The sequence below is a fragment of the Dama dama genome, chromosome 2 (genome assembly GCF_033118175.1).
Source record: "Dama dama isolate Ldn47 chromosome 2, ASM3311817v1, whole genome shotgun sequence".
Taxonomy (NCBI): domain Eukaryota; kingdom Metazoa; phylum Chordata; class Mammalia; order Artiodactyla; family Cervidae; genus Dama; species Dama dama.
Genome location: NC_083682.1, coordinates 10,254,709 through 10,272,516, shown reverse-complemented (window position 1 = coordinate 10,272,516; position 17,808 = coordinate 10,254,709). Strand labels below are relative to the sequence as shown.

Genomic DNA, 17,808 nt, shown 5'->3' with positions numbered 1-17,808 from the left:
TTGTTTCTTTTTCCAGGCAGAGAATTATAAAGGCCAAAATGCTGTGCAAAAAATCACCTGCAGTCTCAGCATCGTTAACACTGGGGCGGAGTGTGGGGGTGGGTAGGGAAGAGAAAAGTGAAGGAGAGAGGGAGGGGGCAGGAAGGAGTGGGTTTATTTTAAGGCTCAAGGTCACATTGTAAATCAGGGCTTTGGAATGTGTGGTTGGGAGCCCACTGGCATGATAATTCCCCCAGTGCTTGTTAGACATACAGCATCCCTCAGGTCTCAGAATCAGGCTCTGGAGAAAGATACTGAGAAGCCTCATATTTAACAAACATTCGAGATTATTCTTACAGCCACCGAAGACCAAGCGCCACTGCTGCTTCAAGCTTTCACTTAATACAAGAGGAGATACCTCCTCGACTCCATCACTTCCAGTGGCTTAGGAGAGTTCTCACATATGGATTGATGTATTAAAATGTACGGAACCAGCTGTTGCGATATTAACCAGCGCTCCTTGGGGACCTGGGCACGCACTCCCCTATTGCACGGGCTGGCTGGGAGCCAGCAGCATAAGCAACTGCAGTGTCATCCCGCACCAGGCCCTGTCCCCACACAGCAGCCCCCTTGCCCCTCCTTCTCCTTCCAGGGCTCTAAAGCAACCTACTAACTGGGCCCTGCCAGCCAATCACAGCCCGAATAATCTATGATGTCACCAGCAGCCAATCAGAGCTCCTCACGAGCCTGTGCCGAATTTTGTCATCTCCCTGAGGGGATAGAGTTCCAAAGCAACACCATCCTTTTTCAGAGAGGGACACGGAGGCCTAGGGAGAAGCAGAGGCCCACCCAGGGTCACCTCCTCAGGTGGCAGAGCCAGGGCTAGAAGCCAGAACTTCTGACTGTGGTCCAGTGTTCTTTCTGGTACCCAAAGTGTGGCACAAGCCCACAGGTCCTGGGCAAAGTCTCCCCTCTCTTGATGGCTCCTGGCATTGGAGATAAGGCCCAAGGCCCCCTCTTACCTACAAGATCTTGCTCTCCCTGCGAGACCTCAGGGATCAGAAACAGACCCCTCAGTTTAGGGCCCAGAGGAAATGGCAGGATCATCAAGGCCCAAGGTGGAGGGGGTTGCCCTCAATTCCAGCCCTGGTCTCAACCCAACCCCCGCCCCCCATCCTCCGGAAGGAATTAGAGAGGCCCTGGCTGGACTGTGCTGCCTGCTGCTCAAGGGGAGATTACGAGGAGAGGGCCAAGACAAGAGCTCCTTTGTGGAGGGCCTCTGGCTTAGAGAGTCAAGTGACCATATAACACACACGTGGGCAGTGCCAACCCCTAAGTGTGGGCAGGGGCACTGGCCATAGGACCCCAGAGTCCCACCAGTCCTGTGGCCAGACCTTCTGTGGGATCGCCTGGCCAGCCAGGAGCACAAACTGTAAGTAAGGGGTTATCCCAGCAGGCTGGGCTGGGGCTCTGAGGGCCACTGGGGTGGATGACCCTGCACATATGCCCATGGTGGGTACACACAGGTATGTGGGCACCTGTGTGTCTGTGCAAAGGCCCTGAGGTGGGAATGAACTTAGGGAACACCAGGCACAGAGACGGCCAGTGCAGCTGCACCAGAGCAGGGGGAGGGTGGCCAATCATTGCTTCAGGAAATTTTTTTTTAGCACCTCCTATGAGAACACAATGGGAGCTTCCATTCCCAGGAGGGAATAAGCAATAAACATGCAGATAGCCTGCAAAATATAACTGCGAGTGTAACACGATAAGTGTTAATGTAGAAAAATCGAGCAAGGTGAGGAGAAGAGAGGGCTGGTGGTACTAGGATGCTATTTCCAGGTAGGGTGGCTGGGGACATTCTTTCTGAGGAAATGATCTAAAGTGGGAGTGAGCCATACAGTTAAATTAGGAAGAGTGTCCCCCAGGAACGAGGATCAGCAGGTGGAAAGGCCCTGGGTCATCATTCAGTCACATCTCTACCATCCAAGCTCTGTTCTGAGCACTGGGGACAGGGTGGTGGCCAAGGCTGCCCATGTCCCTTACCAATTCTTACTCCAGGGTGTCTGGCAGAGCTTGAGGTGGGGGGCACTGAACTTGATGGGCTTAGAACACAGGAAGGAGCCCACACTTAGGTTTTTGGACACTTGTGTTGCTGCCTTTGTAGTGCAATTAAAGGGCTGTCCATGCCAAGGCTAAGGACAGCCCCTGAGCTCAATTCCCTAGCTTCTTGGAGGGTACCTCCCTGCCCCCCTCCCAGTGTCCAGATGGGAGAACTGAGGCCCAGAGCAGGGAAGGGTCACTCACAAGTTCTGGACAGACTCTGAAGAGGTCCCTGCTCCCTCCTGCCCATCCCCATCAGTATCCCACTCTATCTGTCCACCAGGACCCAAGCCCACCTGCTGCAACCCAGGGCCTGGCCATGACTGTCACCTACTCGAGCCAAGTGGCCAATGCCCGTTTAGGCTCCTTCTCCCGCCTGCTGCTGTGCTGGCGAGGCAGCATCTACAAACTGCTCTATGGCGAGTTTCTCATCTTTCTGCTCTGCTACTACATCATCCGCTTCATTTACAGGTTCGGGGGGACAAGGGGGGACAGCTCCAGAGCTTGGAGCTCCAGGGGCCTCAGCGATCTAGGAGGTCAATGCACAGAGACCTATAAGTCTGTGCTAAGCTTGTGGAAAACCCCTAGGGCTGGGGGCTGGGGACCTGGGGGCTGGGGAGAGGAAAGGAGACAGCCGGGAAGGAAACGCAGTGCAGGTCAGACCATCTCAGACACCCTTTCCTCCATCCCAGGGAGGGCCCTTATCTGGTCCCATCCAGTTAGCCTGTTTTCCTGAATCCCACATGGTTTCTCTCATAGGCCCAGACCATGCTTTTTTCCCCCAATACAAACGTTTATTTAAGCAGGATAGCAATATATTCTGTTGTCAATAAAACTACAGACTATATAATATAGCATTTTTAATAAGAAAAGCATTAGTGATGACAATGAATTGAAAAATATCAAATACATAAATTTCTCGAGTTCATAAGGATAATACTAATAACAGCACATTTGTTTTCTTGGGTTGTTACTAGGGCACCAATATGCTTTAGAAAATTAGGCTTTATTTTTTAGAGCAGTTTTATGGGGCAGTAGCAAGACTGAGCAGAAGGTACAGAGAATTCGCATATACCCAAGCCCCTCCCGCCACACACACAGCCTTCCCCACTATCAACATTCTACCAGAGAGCAGGACGTCTGTGATAATAGATGAACCCACACTGACACCTCATTATCACCCAAAGTCCATAGTTTATGTTAGGGTTCCTCCTTGGTGATGTACACTCTATGGGTTTGGACAAATGTGTAATGACTTGCATCCACCATTACAGTGTCATACAGAATAATTTCATTGCCCTAAACCCTAAAACCCCCTCTGTGCTCTACCAATTCGTCCCCTCACCAGACATTTTTTTCAAAGACAAAACACTTTATTTCAACATTTTTTAATATATTATTTTTATTCATTTGGCTGCACTGGGCCTTAGTTGTGGCACACTAGCTCTTTAGTTGTGGCATGTGGGATCTAGTTCCCTGACCAGGGATCGAACCTGGGCCCCCGTATTGGGAGTGGAAGTCTTAGCCACTGGGCCACCAGGGAAGTCCCTCCACCTGCTTTCAAACAACTGTCTTTTGGATCCTTTAAAAGAGTCAGCAGTGCCTAAAACTGACTCCTTCAGCAGGACCTGCCTTCCTCGACCTCACAGAAAACTTCCTGAGGGTTTCTCCTTCAGGCATGGAGCAGAAGCCCCATTGAGGTTTGGGGGCTGTGGGAGAAAGAAGGGGGACCTGGCTCAGGCCAGAGGAGGGGCCCCAGGCAGGCCCATGAGAGACAGGGAGGAAATGAGGCTGCCACTCTCTTACCCTGGGAGTGGCTGGACCTGGGACGGGTCTCAGCCATCTCCTCCTAGTGTCTATACATCTTTGCCCCCAACCCCTCACCTCCCCCAGGATGGCCCTCACGGACGAACAGCAGGTGATTTTTGAGAAGCTGACTCTGTATTGTGACAGCTACATCCAGCTCATCCCCATCTCCTTCGTACTGGGTGAGCTCCCCTTTCCGCGCGTGGGGGTCCCGGTGGCTTCTCCAGGCTCCAGACAGGCAGATCACGAGGAGCTCCTGGGAAGGCGGGTTGCACGTCAGTGCCTCTCGGTGGTTCAGGGAAATGGAGAGCCTGCAGAGGGACTGACATTAGGCATTAGGAAAAATGTCCGGCTAAGAGCACTTGAGATTCCACTTTCTGAGGGCAGGGCTGACATTATAGTAGTCTCTGGAGCCTTACGCAGGAGGGGAGGGATCCGGAGGATTTCCAGGAAAGCCAGTGGGGCCACAGGGAGAACTCAATCAAGGCTCTCGTGCCTTCACGCAAGTCTCTGATGGTCTCTCCTTCCCGAGCGCCTTCCAGCAGGATTGGGGCTGGGTTCAGCCAATTAGAAGGATGGAGAAACCGAGGCATCGCCCTCGCTGGGCTCTGGCCGCAGCGTGGGCCTTCGCCCCCTGCCCCCCGTGCCCTTCTGCCCAGGCTTCTACGTGACGCTAGTCGTGACCCGCTGGTGGAACCAGTATGAGAACCTGCCGTGGCCCGACCGCCTCATGAACCTGGTGTCGTCCTTCGTGGAGGGCAAGGACGAGCAAGGCCGGATGCTGCGGCGCACGCTCATGCGCTATGCCAACCTGGGCAACGTGCTCATCCTGCGCAGCGTCAGCGCTGCGGTCTACAAACGCTTTCCCAGCCCACAGCACCTGGTGAAAGCAGGTGGGGCCAAGTGGGGGCAGTGGGCGGGGCCAGAGGGTGATGGGGCGGAGCCGCAGCTGAAGATGGGTGGAGTCAGAGGCCCCTGGGCAGAGGATTGGGTGGGGCCAGGGGGGGTGGGCTCGGGATCTGGTGGGCGGGGACCTGAATTGGGCGGGGCGGTTCAGGGGCCTGAAAGTGGGTAGAAGCCAGGAACCGACTCAGAAGACAGTGCTTTGAGACAGGGCTAAGGACTCATGGAGGGATCAGGGAAGAGTGAGGGTTGAGGGCCCCAGTGGGGCTTCGGGAACTAGTGAGGAACCAGTCTACCTCCGTCTGCTCTTTCGCTTCCTGCTGTCCGGTTTGCAGCCTGTATGTCAGCAACCTTTGTCTCTGGCTTGCCTGACGAGATCCTGGTTAATAAGACAGATCCCTCTCTCGTCTTCAGCCCAGAGTATCACAGAGTAGAAATTCAGTGATTTATTTGTTGAGAGAAAGAGGATGGCAAAGGAGCTCTGAGGTCCTTGTGGGCTCAGCAAGGACTTGGTCTTGAACTCTGGACCCGACCAGGCAAGGCCTGGCCAGCCACCCCTTCTGCAGCTTCTCCTACCCACTGTCTTCTCCACTCTCTCCTGCAGGCTTCATGACACCCTCGGAACACAAGCACTTACAAAAACGGAGCTTGCCACACAACTCATTCTGGATGCCTTGGGTGTGGTTTGCCAACTTGTCAACAAAGGCATGGATTGGAGGTCGAATTCGGGACCCTATCCTGCTCCAGAGCCTGCTCAACGTGAGCCCATTACATTGATGGGGTTGCTGTGGAGCGGGCAGGGTCCTGCCCCATGAGGAACAGGTTTCCTACAAAGAGAAGGCTTGAGCCCCTGAGGGTCTTCCCAGAGCCTGCCTTGGGACTGTAAGATCTCTTCCAACAGGATTCCATAGCCCAAAGTGGCCCCTTTTCAATTTCCCCTCCCATCCTCTCTCTAAAGTGAACCTCCAAGATCCTGGTTCCTTTTTGATAGTTGAGGAGGCTGAGGCACAGAGAGGTTAAGTGAACTGTTCATGACCACACAGCCAGGGTCTGAGCTCCAGACCCTGGTATCTGGGAACGAGCTGGGGGCTGAGCCTGGAGAGCAGGTGGTGGTCAAAAGGGACCACCCTCTTGACCCTCCCTTCCTTCCTGCTCCCCTAGGAAATGAACACCTTGCGTACTCAGTGTGGACAGCTGTATGCCTACGACTGGATCAGTATCCCACTGGTGTACACTCAGGTGAGGACTAGGCTGGTGAAGCTGCCCCTTTGGGAAACTGAGAAGGACCCAGGGAGCAGCCTATGATGAGAAGGGCTCACTTAGAGACTGAAGAAGAGGCTTCCTCTAGAAATCACGCCTGGACTCTGCAGGGTCTTTTTAGCGCCAAGTTCAAAGAGTTTGGGCCCCTGCCTGGTCCAGGCAGTGGAGGCAATGTGATTACCCCCATTTGATTTAATTTTTTTTTTTTTTTTTCGGCTGTGCTGTGAGGACTGTGGGATATTAGTTCCCTGTCCAGGGATGAACCCAGCCCCTCAGCAGTGAGAGCATGGAGTCCTAACCACTGGACTTCCAGGGAATCCCCTCCCCATTTTATTTTACTTTATTTTTTAATTTTTATTAGTTGGAGGCTAATTACTTTACAATATTGTAGTGTTTTTTGCCATACATTGACATGAATCAGCCATGGATTTACATGTGCTCCTCATCCTGAACCCCCCACCCTCCTCCCTCCCCATCCCATCCCTCTGGGTCATCCCAGTGCACCAGCCCCGAGAACTTGTCTCATGCATCCAACCTGGGCTAGTGATCTGTTTCACACTTGATAACAGACATGTTTCGATGCTGTTCTCTCAGATCATCCCACCCTCGCCTTCTCCCATAGAGTCCAAAAGTCTGTTCTATACATCTGTGTCTCTTTTTCTGTCTTGCATATAGGGTTATTGTTACCACCTTTCTAAATTCCATATATATGCATTAGTATACTGTTTTGGTGTTTATCTTTCTGGCTTACTTCACTCTGTATAATGGGCTCCAGTTTCATCCATCTCATTAGAACTGGTTCAAATGTATTCTTTTTAATGGCTGAATAATATTCCATTGTGTATATGTACCACAGCTTTCTTATCCATTTGTCTGCTGATGGGCATCTAGGTTGCTTCCATGTCCTGGCTATTATAAACAGTGCTGCAATGAACATTGGGGTGCACGTGTCTCTTTCAGATCTGGTTTCCTCGGTGTGTATGCCCAGGAGTGGGATTGCTGGGTCATATGGCAGTTCTATTTCCAGTTTTTTAAGGAATCTCCACACTGTTCTCCATAGTGGCTGTACTAGTTTGCATTTCCACCAACAGTGTACGAGGGTTCCCTTTCCTCCACACACTCTCCAGAATTTATTGCTTGTAGACTTTTGGATAGCAGCCATTCTGACTGGCGTGTAATGGTACCTCATTGTGGTTTTGATTTGCATTTCTCTGATAATGAGTGATGTTGAGCATCTTTTCATGTGTTTGTTAGCCATCTGTATGTCTTCTTTGGAGAAATGTCTGTTTAGATCTTTGGCCCATTTTTTGATTGGGTCATTTATTTTTCTGGAATTGAGCTGCAGGAGTTGCTTGTATGTTTTTGAGATTAATCCTTTGTCTGTTTCTTCATTTGCTATTATTTTCTCCCATTCTGAAGGCTGTCTTTTCACCTTGCTTATAGTTTCCTTTGTTGTGCAAAAGCTTTTAAGTTTAATTAGGTCCCATTTGTTTATTTTTGCTTTTATTTCCAATATTCCGGGAGGTGGGTCATAGAAGATCTTGCTGTGATTTATGTCGGAGTGTCTTGCCTATGTTCTCCTCTAGGAGTTTTATAGTTGCTGGTCTTACATTTAGATCTTTAATCCATTTTGAGTTTATTTTTGTGTATGGTGTTAGAAAGTGTTCTAGTTTCATTCTTTTACAAGTGGTTGACCAGTTTTCCCAGCACCACTTGTTAAAGAGGTTGTCTTTTTTCCATGGTATGTTCTTGCCTCCTTTGTGGAAGATAAGGTGTCCATAGGTATGTGGATTTATCTCTGGACTTTCTATTTTGTTCCACTGATCTATACTTATGTCTTTGTGCCAGTACCATACTGTCTTGATGACTGTGGCTTTGTAGTAGAGCCTGAAGTCAGGCAGGTTGATTCCTCCAGTTCCATTCTCCTTTCTCAAGATTGCTTTGGCTATTCGAGGTTTTTTGTATTTCCATACAAATTGTGAAATTATTTGTTCTAGTTCTGTGAAGAATACCGTTGGTAACTTGATAGGGATTGCATTGTATCTATAGATTGCTTTGTGTCGTATACTCATTTTCACAATATTGATTCTTCCAATCCATGACCATGGTATATTTCTCCATCTATTTGTGTCCTCTTTGATTTCTTTCATCAGTGTTTTATAGTTTTCTATGTATAGGTCTTTTGTTTCTTTAGGTAGATATACTCCTGAGTATTTAAAAATATGGAACGCTTCATGAATTTGCATGACATCCTTGTGCAGGGGCCATGCTAATCTTCTCTGTATCGTTCCAATTTTAGTATATGTGCTGCTGAAGCAAGCACTCCCCTCCCCGTTTTAAAGAAGAGATCATGGAGACCCAAAGTCACACGAGTGTGCAAGTCAGAGCAAGGCCTGTCCTCCCAGCCTAGGGAGCCTCCTGATCCCACAGTCCCCACCCAGCCTGTATCTGCCACTCCCTCCCTTCCCTCCCAGGTGGTGACCGTGGCGGTATACAGCTTCTTCCTGGCTTGCCTGATTGGGCGGCAGTTTCTGAACCCAGCCAAGGCCTACCCTGGCCACGAGATGGACCTCGTTGTACCCCTCTTCACATTCCTGCAGTTCTTCTTCTATGCTGGCTGGTTGAAGGTGAGCCTCCCTGGGACAAGGCTGGCTGTGGCCCAAGGGTCATGAACCAGGAGAGGAGGGTCCCTACATTGTGATTTGGAGACAGTAGTCAGGCAGGAAGGACATCACTGAGGGGGTGGAGGGGTGGAAATGGCAGGAGCCCAGGTTTAAGGGTGGGTGCAAGGCTGCAGGGGCTTCCACCTGAGGATTTCCAGAACCTCATTTACCCTCAAGGTGGCAGAGCAACTCATCAACCCATTTGGAGAGGATGACGATGACTTTGAGACCAACTGGATTGTCGACAGGAGCTTGCAGGTACGAGGGGAGGAAGAGAACCTATCCCCTGGGCCCAGGGAGGGGGCCCACAGTTCTGTGAATTGCCCTCCAACCATTCACTCCCAGGATTCTCAGTCTAACTTCTGAGGCTATAGGTAGCATCAGTCTCTTCATTTCAGAAGGGTATCTGAGGCCCAAAGAGAGAGAAGTGACCCCTCCAAAATGTTAGTTGCTCATTTGTGTCTGACTCTGCAACCCCACGGACTGTAGGCCATCAGGCTCCTCTGTCCATGGAATTCTCCAGGCAAGAATACTGGAGTGGACTGCCATTCCCTTCTCCAAGGATCAAACCTGGGTCTCCCGCATTGCAGGCAGATTCTTTACCATCTGAGCTACCCGTGACCTCTCCAAGTCACCTGGCAAATTCATGGTCAGTTACGGCTTACCTTTCTGTTGGACTTCTCCTTCTGTCCCTGATGACCAGGTGTCCCTATTGGCTGTAGACGAGATGCATCAGGACTTGCCACCGATGGAGCGAGATATGTACTGGAATGAGCCAGAACCACATCCTCCCTACACAGCTGCTTCTGCCCAATCTCGCCGACCTTCCTTTTTTGGCTCCACCTTCAACATCAGGTGGGAAGTGCCAGGGAGCCACTTCAGTGGGTATAAAACCCCAAATGCAAGGGTCTGCTTAATTAAGAACTTAGAGTTAGTTAATGCATGTGCATGCTCAGTTGCTCAGTCATACCTGACTCTTTGTGATCCCATGGACTGTAACCCCCCAGGCTCCTCTGTCCATGGCATTTTCCAGGCAAGAATACTGGAGTGGATTGCCATTTCCTCCTCCAGGGGATATTCCCAACCCAGGGATTGAACCCATGTCTCCTGCATTGGCTGTTTACCACTGAGCCACCAGGGAAGCCAGTTAATGCATATTGGGTGTCTTTTTAAGTGCTGGGCATTATACTATGCTCTTTATATATATATATATATATATATATATATATATATATATATAGGCCATTCTGTTCTTGTTCCACTAACCTTGGTTTGTTATCTCTAGTTTTTAGATGATTAAGTCCAGGTTCAGAGACGTTAAATCAGTTGCCCAACCCAAGGTCACATAGCTAGCAAGCAGCACAGGTGGGCCAGGTATGTCTGGTTCCAACTCCACACCCTTAACACTTATCTTGTGCTGTGTAAGGACTCTTAAAGCTATAAGGGCCCTTAGGTACCTCCAATCAAACCCTTCTGTGTCCAGAGTTGGAAACTGAGGCTCAGAGAGAGAAGAGACTTACTCAAGGGCAGTCAGAGATGCAGCTATGTCAGGGTCTGGTTCCTGACTCTGGCTTAGAACTCTTGTTTTCTAATAAGCTGGGGTGTTTGGATGAAGAGTGGGAGTGGGGTTCCCTGGGCAAGGGAGCAAGCAAGCAGGAGACTGGGTCATCACAAGCACCTTCTGAGTAGACTTCTTACTACAGAATATAGGCCTCATGTCACCCACAGCAGCCACACTTTGCCCCACATGGGTCCTGTTTCCCTGATTTGGTTAGAACCTCTAGAGTTGTAGCTGGGCCACAGTGGGCCAAGGGGCTGCCCCAGACAGCTCTGTCTCCCCAGGATGACAGAGTGGAGGGAACTTTGGAGAGTGTTCGCTGCATCTCAGGGTCCATCCCATCAACGTTTTCTGCTGCAGGATTAAAAGCACTGTTCTCTTTCTAAGAACCGAATATCCTATTAAGCTGTCAGTAGAATTAGCTAGTGGAGAAGGCAATGGCACCCCACTCCAGAACTCTTGTCTCGAAAATCCCATGGATGGAGGAGCCTGGTAGGCTGCGGTCCATGGGGTCGCTAAGAGTCGGACACGACTGAGCGACTTCACTTCCACTTTTCACTTTCATGCACTGGAGAAGGAAATGGCAACCCACTCCAGCGTTCTTGCCTGGAGAATCCCAGGGACGGGGGAGCCTGGTGGGCTACCGTCTATGGGGTCGCACAGAGTCGGACACGACTGAAGTGACTTAGCAGCAGCAGCAGCAGCAAGTTAAGAAATTTAGAGTCCAGTTTGTGTAAGGAAGGTTTGGATAAGTGACCAAATGGTTAAGGATGGAGGCTTGCTTAGGTCAGAAACATTGCTGGAGGTCGCCTCTTCTCATGGACTGTGCTTCAGCAGCTGGGTAAGGTGGATAACAGAGACTAATAACACATAGACTTGCCTCCAAGAAGCACAGTTGAGTGAGGGAGCTCAAATCCAGGGCCCAGTCTCTGATACAAGGTACAAAGTACTGGATGCCTGGGTAAGGGACAGAGTATAGAACAGAGATCACCTCTGGCCACCTGAGAGGTGGCTTCCAGCTGAACTAGGAGCTGGACCCTGAAGCATGGGGAGAATCTGGACATGGGCCAGGGCAGCCACATTCTGGGGTAGGTAGGTTTTCCTTCGCAGAGTATAGGCTTTGGATTCCCAAGAAGTCAGGTTTTTCCCCATACCTGGGGATGAATAGTTGATTGCCTGGAGTGAGGGGTTTTAAAAGGAAAATGTGAGTGCTGAAGAGGCAGTCCTTAAATACCTGGCTGGGAAGTTTGGACATTAACAGGGACAAGACGTGAGCTCAGCCAGGAGGGATTAATTGAGAGGTACAGGATGGATCAGCAGAGAGGCAAGTCTAAGGTGAGGTGAGGAAGACTGTGTTCTGGGCCTGGGGCCAGAGGGAGGGAGATGAGAGGGTACAGAAGTCACATCAGGCTTCAGGCCCTTGGCCCTCCACTAACCCCGGGGTCTTCTGTTTCTTTCCAGTCTGGATAAGGAAGACATGGAGTTTCAGCCAGATCTAGAGGAGCAAGAGGGTGCTCACACTGGCATCATTGGCCGCTTCCTAGGGCTGCAATCCCACGACCGCCAGTCCCCCAGGACAAACTCAAAGACCAAACTACTGTGGCCCAAGAAAGAAGTCCTTTCGCATGAGAACCAGCCCAAGAACCTTGGAGGGGCCGGACAGAACACTAGCGACCAGGAAGACAGCAAGGCCTGGAAGGGGGAAGATGTTTTCAAGTCCGCGGTGCTCTACGGAAGGTCAGGCTACCACAGTGCCCCACAGACACCCCTCAGCCACACCCCTATGGTCTTCCCACCTGGACAGTCAGCACCCTCAAGTCTTCGCAGAATCTCGGGCATAGATGACCCTGTCAAAGATCAAAGCCTTCAGCCTGCAACCCCCAGGTCCAAGAAGAGTTTTGAATTGCTCCCAGAGAATCCTGGGGCCTCAACAGAGCACCCAGAAGTGATTCACATGAGAAGGAAAACTGTCGAGTTTAACCTGATGGACATGTCAGAGGCCCCTGAACATCTCAGAGAACCGCATTTGGGACAATCAACAAGCAACATACACACTATACTCAAAGATCATGGAGATCCTTATTGGGACTTGGAACAACAGGTCTGTCCTATACCCAAACCAGGGTCACTAACCCCCCAGCTCCCCAGGGGTGACCCTCACCAGCTTCCCTTGCTCTGAATCCCCTTGAGTTCACAATTCTCCTGTGGTCCTGTGACGGCCAGGGCATGCTGGCCCTATGCCCAGCACTGGCTTGGGGTACATACCTGGCTGCCACAGCAGGCCCATGGAAAGGTGTCAGGCAACTTTTGCTTATTTTCCCCAAGAGCCTGACATCACCAGGACTTCTCTGGGGCCCAGGTATAGGAAGATGAGGTAGTACTGACAGGAATGATGTCAAAGGGCCACGAGGCCAGGTTTAGATGGGCAGATGTTACCAGTGGACCGAGCTCACTTTAAGCAGGGGTGGCAAACAAAAACATGGGGCAGAACTCAGGACTCTTAGGCTGTAGCCCAAGAACTCAACTTACTGCCCAGGCTTAGCTGGTAAGTCACATATGAGCTCTGCCCCCTACAACAGGGGTTCTGAAGCACTTCTGAGTATACTATCTGCAACCCTGAGAAATGGCAGATAAGGTGGGGGAATCCAGATCCATTGGGGTTATCTTATGGATCTTATGCTTTGGGGACCTCACTAAAAAGACTTCTGAACTTAAATTAGCTCTTCCTGTTTTGAGGTCAACCTAAAGCTGTTGCAATACCACCAGAGGTTTCCCTTTATTCCAGATTTCCTGGACATCCACTCACCCAGTTAGATCCACACTACCCCACCCCCAATCACCATGTGAGAGGAAGTTTAACTTCCCATTTCTGGACTCTCAAAGCAGTTCTTCTGTGGTCATAAAACATAGTTTTGAAAACTAAACATTTAGCAAATCACTGTGGCTGGTTGAGGGGTTAATAGAGCAGGCTAGCAATGAATCTCTGCTGTCTTCCAACACTATTCACTGGTGAATATTTAAGATGTCTCAATTTTTGCCCTCCTACTGTAGCTGCTATCTTACTGAAATGGAGGTGTCTTTCTATACTCATGTAAACTTTCTCGAATTCTCACTAGGGATGAAGCACATTCCTAGTCTGCTTCCTCCAAGGGGGATGCTCCACCGGCCTGGTCCTACCTGCGTGTACACCAGCAGGACACTGATCCAGTCATAGGCATATAGCTGTCCACACCGAAGAGTATGTTTCTATGAAATAAATGGTTAGCTTCATGGATAACAAAAATCAGTAGTTGCAAATCTACTTTAAGCCTTAAAATGCCTTTTGTACATGTAAATTGTGAGCGCTAGGGCTGCTGGAAACATAGAACACCTAATTCAGAATCAGGAGTCCTTAAGTTCTGTGTGAATTCAATACACTCAAGTCGTGGTATCTTTCTCAAACTAAGGAATTTAGTAAATAAATACAAATCCTCCTCGGTGTTCCATTTTGATTAGCGTGACTGAACCATGTGGTACTTACATGTTCAATCAAGATGACCTAGATACTTTTCCACCCCATCCCCAAAACTCAAGAGAGAACAGCTGGGTACCAAATTACTTTATTTGAAGGAATGGTACTAAAGAAAGAACTTAAGTAGATGTTTTGTTACAACTTATAGAAAAGGTGAAGGTAACCCAAATATGCATGCACTGCCTTGGTGACCAAAGGAGTCACCCCTGTGGCTGTGGGAAGCCAGCCGGAGGCTTAGCTCTCACTGTGTCCCAGGGTGTGCTTGTCAAAGAGGTACTCTGCCATGCCAGATCCAGGGGCCCCCATCTTGCGCAGGTTGGTTACATGGTCACCCAATTCTTTGATGGCTTCCACCTGCTCATTCAGGTAATGAGTCTCAATGAAATCACACAGCTAGAAAAGAGAATGGGCAAGAAAGTTATTGGTAAGCCTCCCCGGCCCCTCAGGCAATGATTTCCTCCATTTACTCCCAGGTGTCAGCATACTCACATGGGGATCATTTTTTTCAGTGGCCAGTTTGTGCAGTTCCAGTAGTGATTGATTCACACTTCTTTCCAAGCACAGCGCACATTCCATTGCATTCAGCCCATTCTCCCAGTCATCACGGTCTGGTTTCTGAATAAGAGGCGCTTAGGTGAGCGTACCTGCAACCTCTACCATAAAAACACCAAGCCAGCAAGCATCTAGTGTATCACAACCACGACTGGCACAAGGAAGAGCGCCAAGTTCCCCCTGACAATGGTTTCCAACTTAATATCCTGGCTTATTACTGTCTGCCCACTTTAGCTTAGACGGTAGGCTTGAAAAAGCACAAAAGACAAAAGCCCAAGGTCTCACCTGACAATGACAACTGCTGGCATCAGGGATTTCTGATACGTGAGGATTGCTAGGACAACCCAAGGATCTTTCGTTTACCTTGATATCCTGAAGGAAGATTCGGCCACCTCGCTGGTTCTGCAGCTTCATTAGTCTCTCAGCATGTTCCCTCTCCTCATGAGATTGGTGAAGAAAGTACTTGGCAAAGTTCTTCAAAGCCACATCATCGCGGTCAAAATAGTAGGACTGAAAGTAGAACACGAACATGTTAGAGTCCCAAAAGAAGGCAGTCTGCTAGCTGGTTTCTCAAAACCCAGCAAGGATCTGAGCCTAAGAAGACTGGAGCAGGGTGTGTTCCTGGATTGAATAGTAATTCATTTTTACTCTGAAACACAAAAATGAAACTTGGTCCTTGAAACTGGAAGTTTGCTTCCTGTACAATATCATGGGAGCTGTCTCTACCATGGAACTCTTAAGCATTTCTGTTAGTGCAAAGTAAAGTTTTTACAACCACTGTCAAATTTGCTCAGAGAGACCTTGGAGTATTTACCCTGCACTATTAGCGCCTTCTCTTCTCTGAACAATCCTTGTTCAAACTCGAGCTGTCAGCTTACAGCAGGCTGATGGATTTCTAAAATTATCCCAGGTAGGCAAGGTAACAGTTACCATAAACGCTATTGCACATTTAATGCTAAATATATTACCAGTAGAAAACAAAAATTTGATTCCGTTTTACACCCTTGCTGTATTCAGGTGTTCCTAAAATGGAATGACAGTCAGAGATCCAGCTCTGTTCCAAACTCATCTGCAACATGTCTATTCTCGGATGATTTGCACAATGCTGGCAGTTAAAAACAATTCTAACTAAAACTCTTATCACACCGCCTAAAACAAGGATTTTGGAAAACTGATTCCGCGCATTACTGCATGGAAAAACATCTGGCCCCGTAACTGTTGGTGGACTTTATCCGAGAACTAAGGGTTCAATTACGCCACAACCCTTAAGACACAAAAAAGATAAATTAACTAGCCTGGCACAAGGACGTGACTCAGAAAGCGCCAGTGTCGGCAGAAGGGGAGATTTCTAGATATGCTTCCATTTAAGTGGGACTTAAGAGATAAGCAGAGCAGAGAGGTGCGGCCGGTTCTTCGGCCCAGAAGATAAACCATTTCGCGCCAGCCCCCAGAGTTGGACACCATTACCCAGAAGGCTCCGCCGCACTCAGGGGGATGGGAGCTTAACCTCCTAACTCCACCCAACCCGCCCCCCCCCCAATCACGTGATGGGAGGCACAAGAAGGGATGAAAATGCTAAAGTCCACTTTCCAAACTGCGGGATCGCACTGATGGCAAGCGTAGCAACCTCGTAAGAAAACTCTGCTCCCTTTAAACAAAAAAGGGTGCGCAGAAGCGGCCCTGGCCTATGGGAGCACTCCCAGGGGACAATTGCTCAAAATTTCTGCGCAGAAGTCCTCGGGGACTTGGAGCAACCTCCATTTTCCAAGAAGGGCGCAAGGAGGCGGGAGACTGGAGGCGGGAGACTGGAGGCGGGAGGGCCCGCCCGGGAGCCACACCCCCACCCCCACCCCGCCCCGCCGCCCGGGGAGGCCGCGCCCGCCGCCCGCCGGCCAGCCCGCGCTCACCATGGACAGGTACACATAGGAGGCGTAGAGCTCCAGGTTGATCTGGCGGTTGATGGCGGCCTCCGAGTCCTGGTGGTAGTTCTGGCGCACCTGCGAGGGGGATGCGGTCGTCATGGCGGGCGGATGAGAAGGGGCGGTGGCGGCGACGGCGACGGCTGCGCTGCGCTGGAGCGGCGGCGGGGACCTTGGGCCGGTCGGAGGGTGTTGTCAAGTGGTGACGAGGGCTGGCTCTGAGTAGCCTGCCGGGGCTGGGGGGGTGGACGAGCAGCCGGGTTCCGTTCAAGCACTGTTGAAGCAGGAAACCGCGGCGACTCTCCGCGAAGACTGTGGCGCAGGTGGCCGTCGCCCGCCTCTTATAGCCGGAGCGGGCGTCAGCCCCGCCACGGCCAATCACGCTGCCCGCCCGCCGAGCCCCGCCCTTTCCGGTGCAAGCGCGGCCCCGACCAGCTGGGATGTTGGGCTGGGGGAGGGGAGGGACGGAGGCGGGGCCGGTGGTGGGGCCTGGGGGCCCTGAAGGCAGCTGCTTGTTGTTTGCAGAGTTGGGCGCGCTTCCTGGGGTTGGAGAAGACCTGGGGCAGGGGGCGGGGGGCAGGAAGCCCAGCTGGAAGCCTTGACCCCGATGGCGTCCTGGGGTCTAGGAAACAACGGGAAACTGCCCCTGATCCCAGGGGCGTCGGGGCGAATCCGAGGTCCCAAAGGGCTCCCCGAGACTCTTGGCCAAGGGTACTTGAAAATTCCGAGCCCTAGAGCCGCAGTTGCCACCCCCACAGCCCGAGGTGGTTACCTCTTAATGCAAATAGGGAACGTGGAGGGTGAACGTGGGCCCGGGGAGGCCGAGTGAGTGGGGCTGGGAAAGGGGCTCGCTTTCTCTTCCTCAAAGCCTAGAAAGGGGCCGAATGCAGGCGGGGTGGGGCGTCCAACGCCCGTCGCAGGTCGCCCGCCCCGCCCGCTTTGGGCTCCGGCGACCCTGTCCGCCTTTTGCTGAAAGCAAACATGGCTTCTCGTGCATTTGATACAACAAAGACTGGGCGGGCTGTGTTTCCCGAGAGACGGCGGAGACCGCCTTCCCGGGAGAACGATGGGGCTGAGCCACTGTTGTTCAATCGCTAAGTCGTGTCTGACTCTGCGACCCCATGCACTGGTCTCTGAGAAAATCTCCGGTAACTTAAAACACGGGGGCCGGGGTTAGAAAAGAGGGACGAAGCCACTTGGATCTTGAAAGGATACCTCGAGGCCATTTTGAAGTGGCCTGTTTCATCAGCCCCAGTCCCAGAAGCCTCTGGCTGAGGAGGCCCTACGGGGAGCCACCCCCGGGGTTGTCCTTGGAGAGAAGCTGATGGCACTTCCTGACAGATGCCAGGGACCCTGGGGGAGGGGGCAATGCGTGTGGCTTGCAGCTGTGCACGGAGTGCGTGTGAGTTCGTGGATCGCAGAAATGGAGAGCCGCCAGGCACCTGCTCCCAGTCGGCTACCCTCGGGGTCACTATTCTTAGCCAGGGGCTGAATCACAGGTTTGGAGGACCTACCGAAGAACCTTTGCAGGATATTCACAAACGTGCAACTAGAAGC

At 51.1% G+C, this 17,808-nt stretch overlaps 2 protein-coding genes and 1 non-coding gene across 3 annotated transcripts; 1 reads left to right on the top strand and 2 right to left on the bottom strand.

The window, feature by feature from the left end:
* Positions 1–1,291: 1,291 nt before the first annotated feature.
* Positions 1,292–13,817, top strand: BEST1 (bestrophin 1). Its single transcript, XM_061165968.1, is given in 11 exon segments — positions 1,292–1,411; positions 2,363–2,550; positions 3,973–4,067; positions 4,545–4,778; positions 5,393–5,547; positions 5,950–6,027; positions 8,523–8,675; positions 8,889–8,969; positions 9,415–9,566; positions 11,731–12,364; positions 12,366–13,817. Coding segments are annotated over 10 exon segments (1,770 nt in total). The 5' UTR covers positions 1,292–1,411; positions 2,363–2,398; the 3' UTR covers positions 12,402–13,817.
* On the bottom strand, positions 8,265–8,371 carry LOC133041047 (U6 spliceosomal RNA). Its single transcript, XR_009689112.1, has one exon. It is a non-coding gene; the product is annotated as a U6 spliceosomal RNA (small nuclear RNA).
* A 35-nt stretch (positions 13,818–13,852) lies between the features above and the next one.
* On the bottom strand, positions 13,853–16,576 carry FTH1 (ferritin heavy chain 1). The gene is made up of 4 exons (XM_061165981.1): positions 16,240–16,576; positions 14,696–14,842; positions 14,270–14,395; positions 13,853–14,173 (listed from the first exon to the last, which is right to left on the bottom strand). The coding sequence occupies exons 1-4, from the start codon at positions 16,351–16,353 to the stop codon at positions 14,015–14,017; spliced, it is 546 nt and encodes a 181-aa protein (XP_061021964.1). The 5' UTR covers positions 16,354–16,576; the 3' UTR covers positions 13,853–14,014.
* Positions 16,577–17,808: the final 1,232 nt, after the last annotated feature.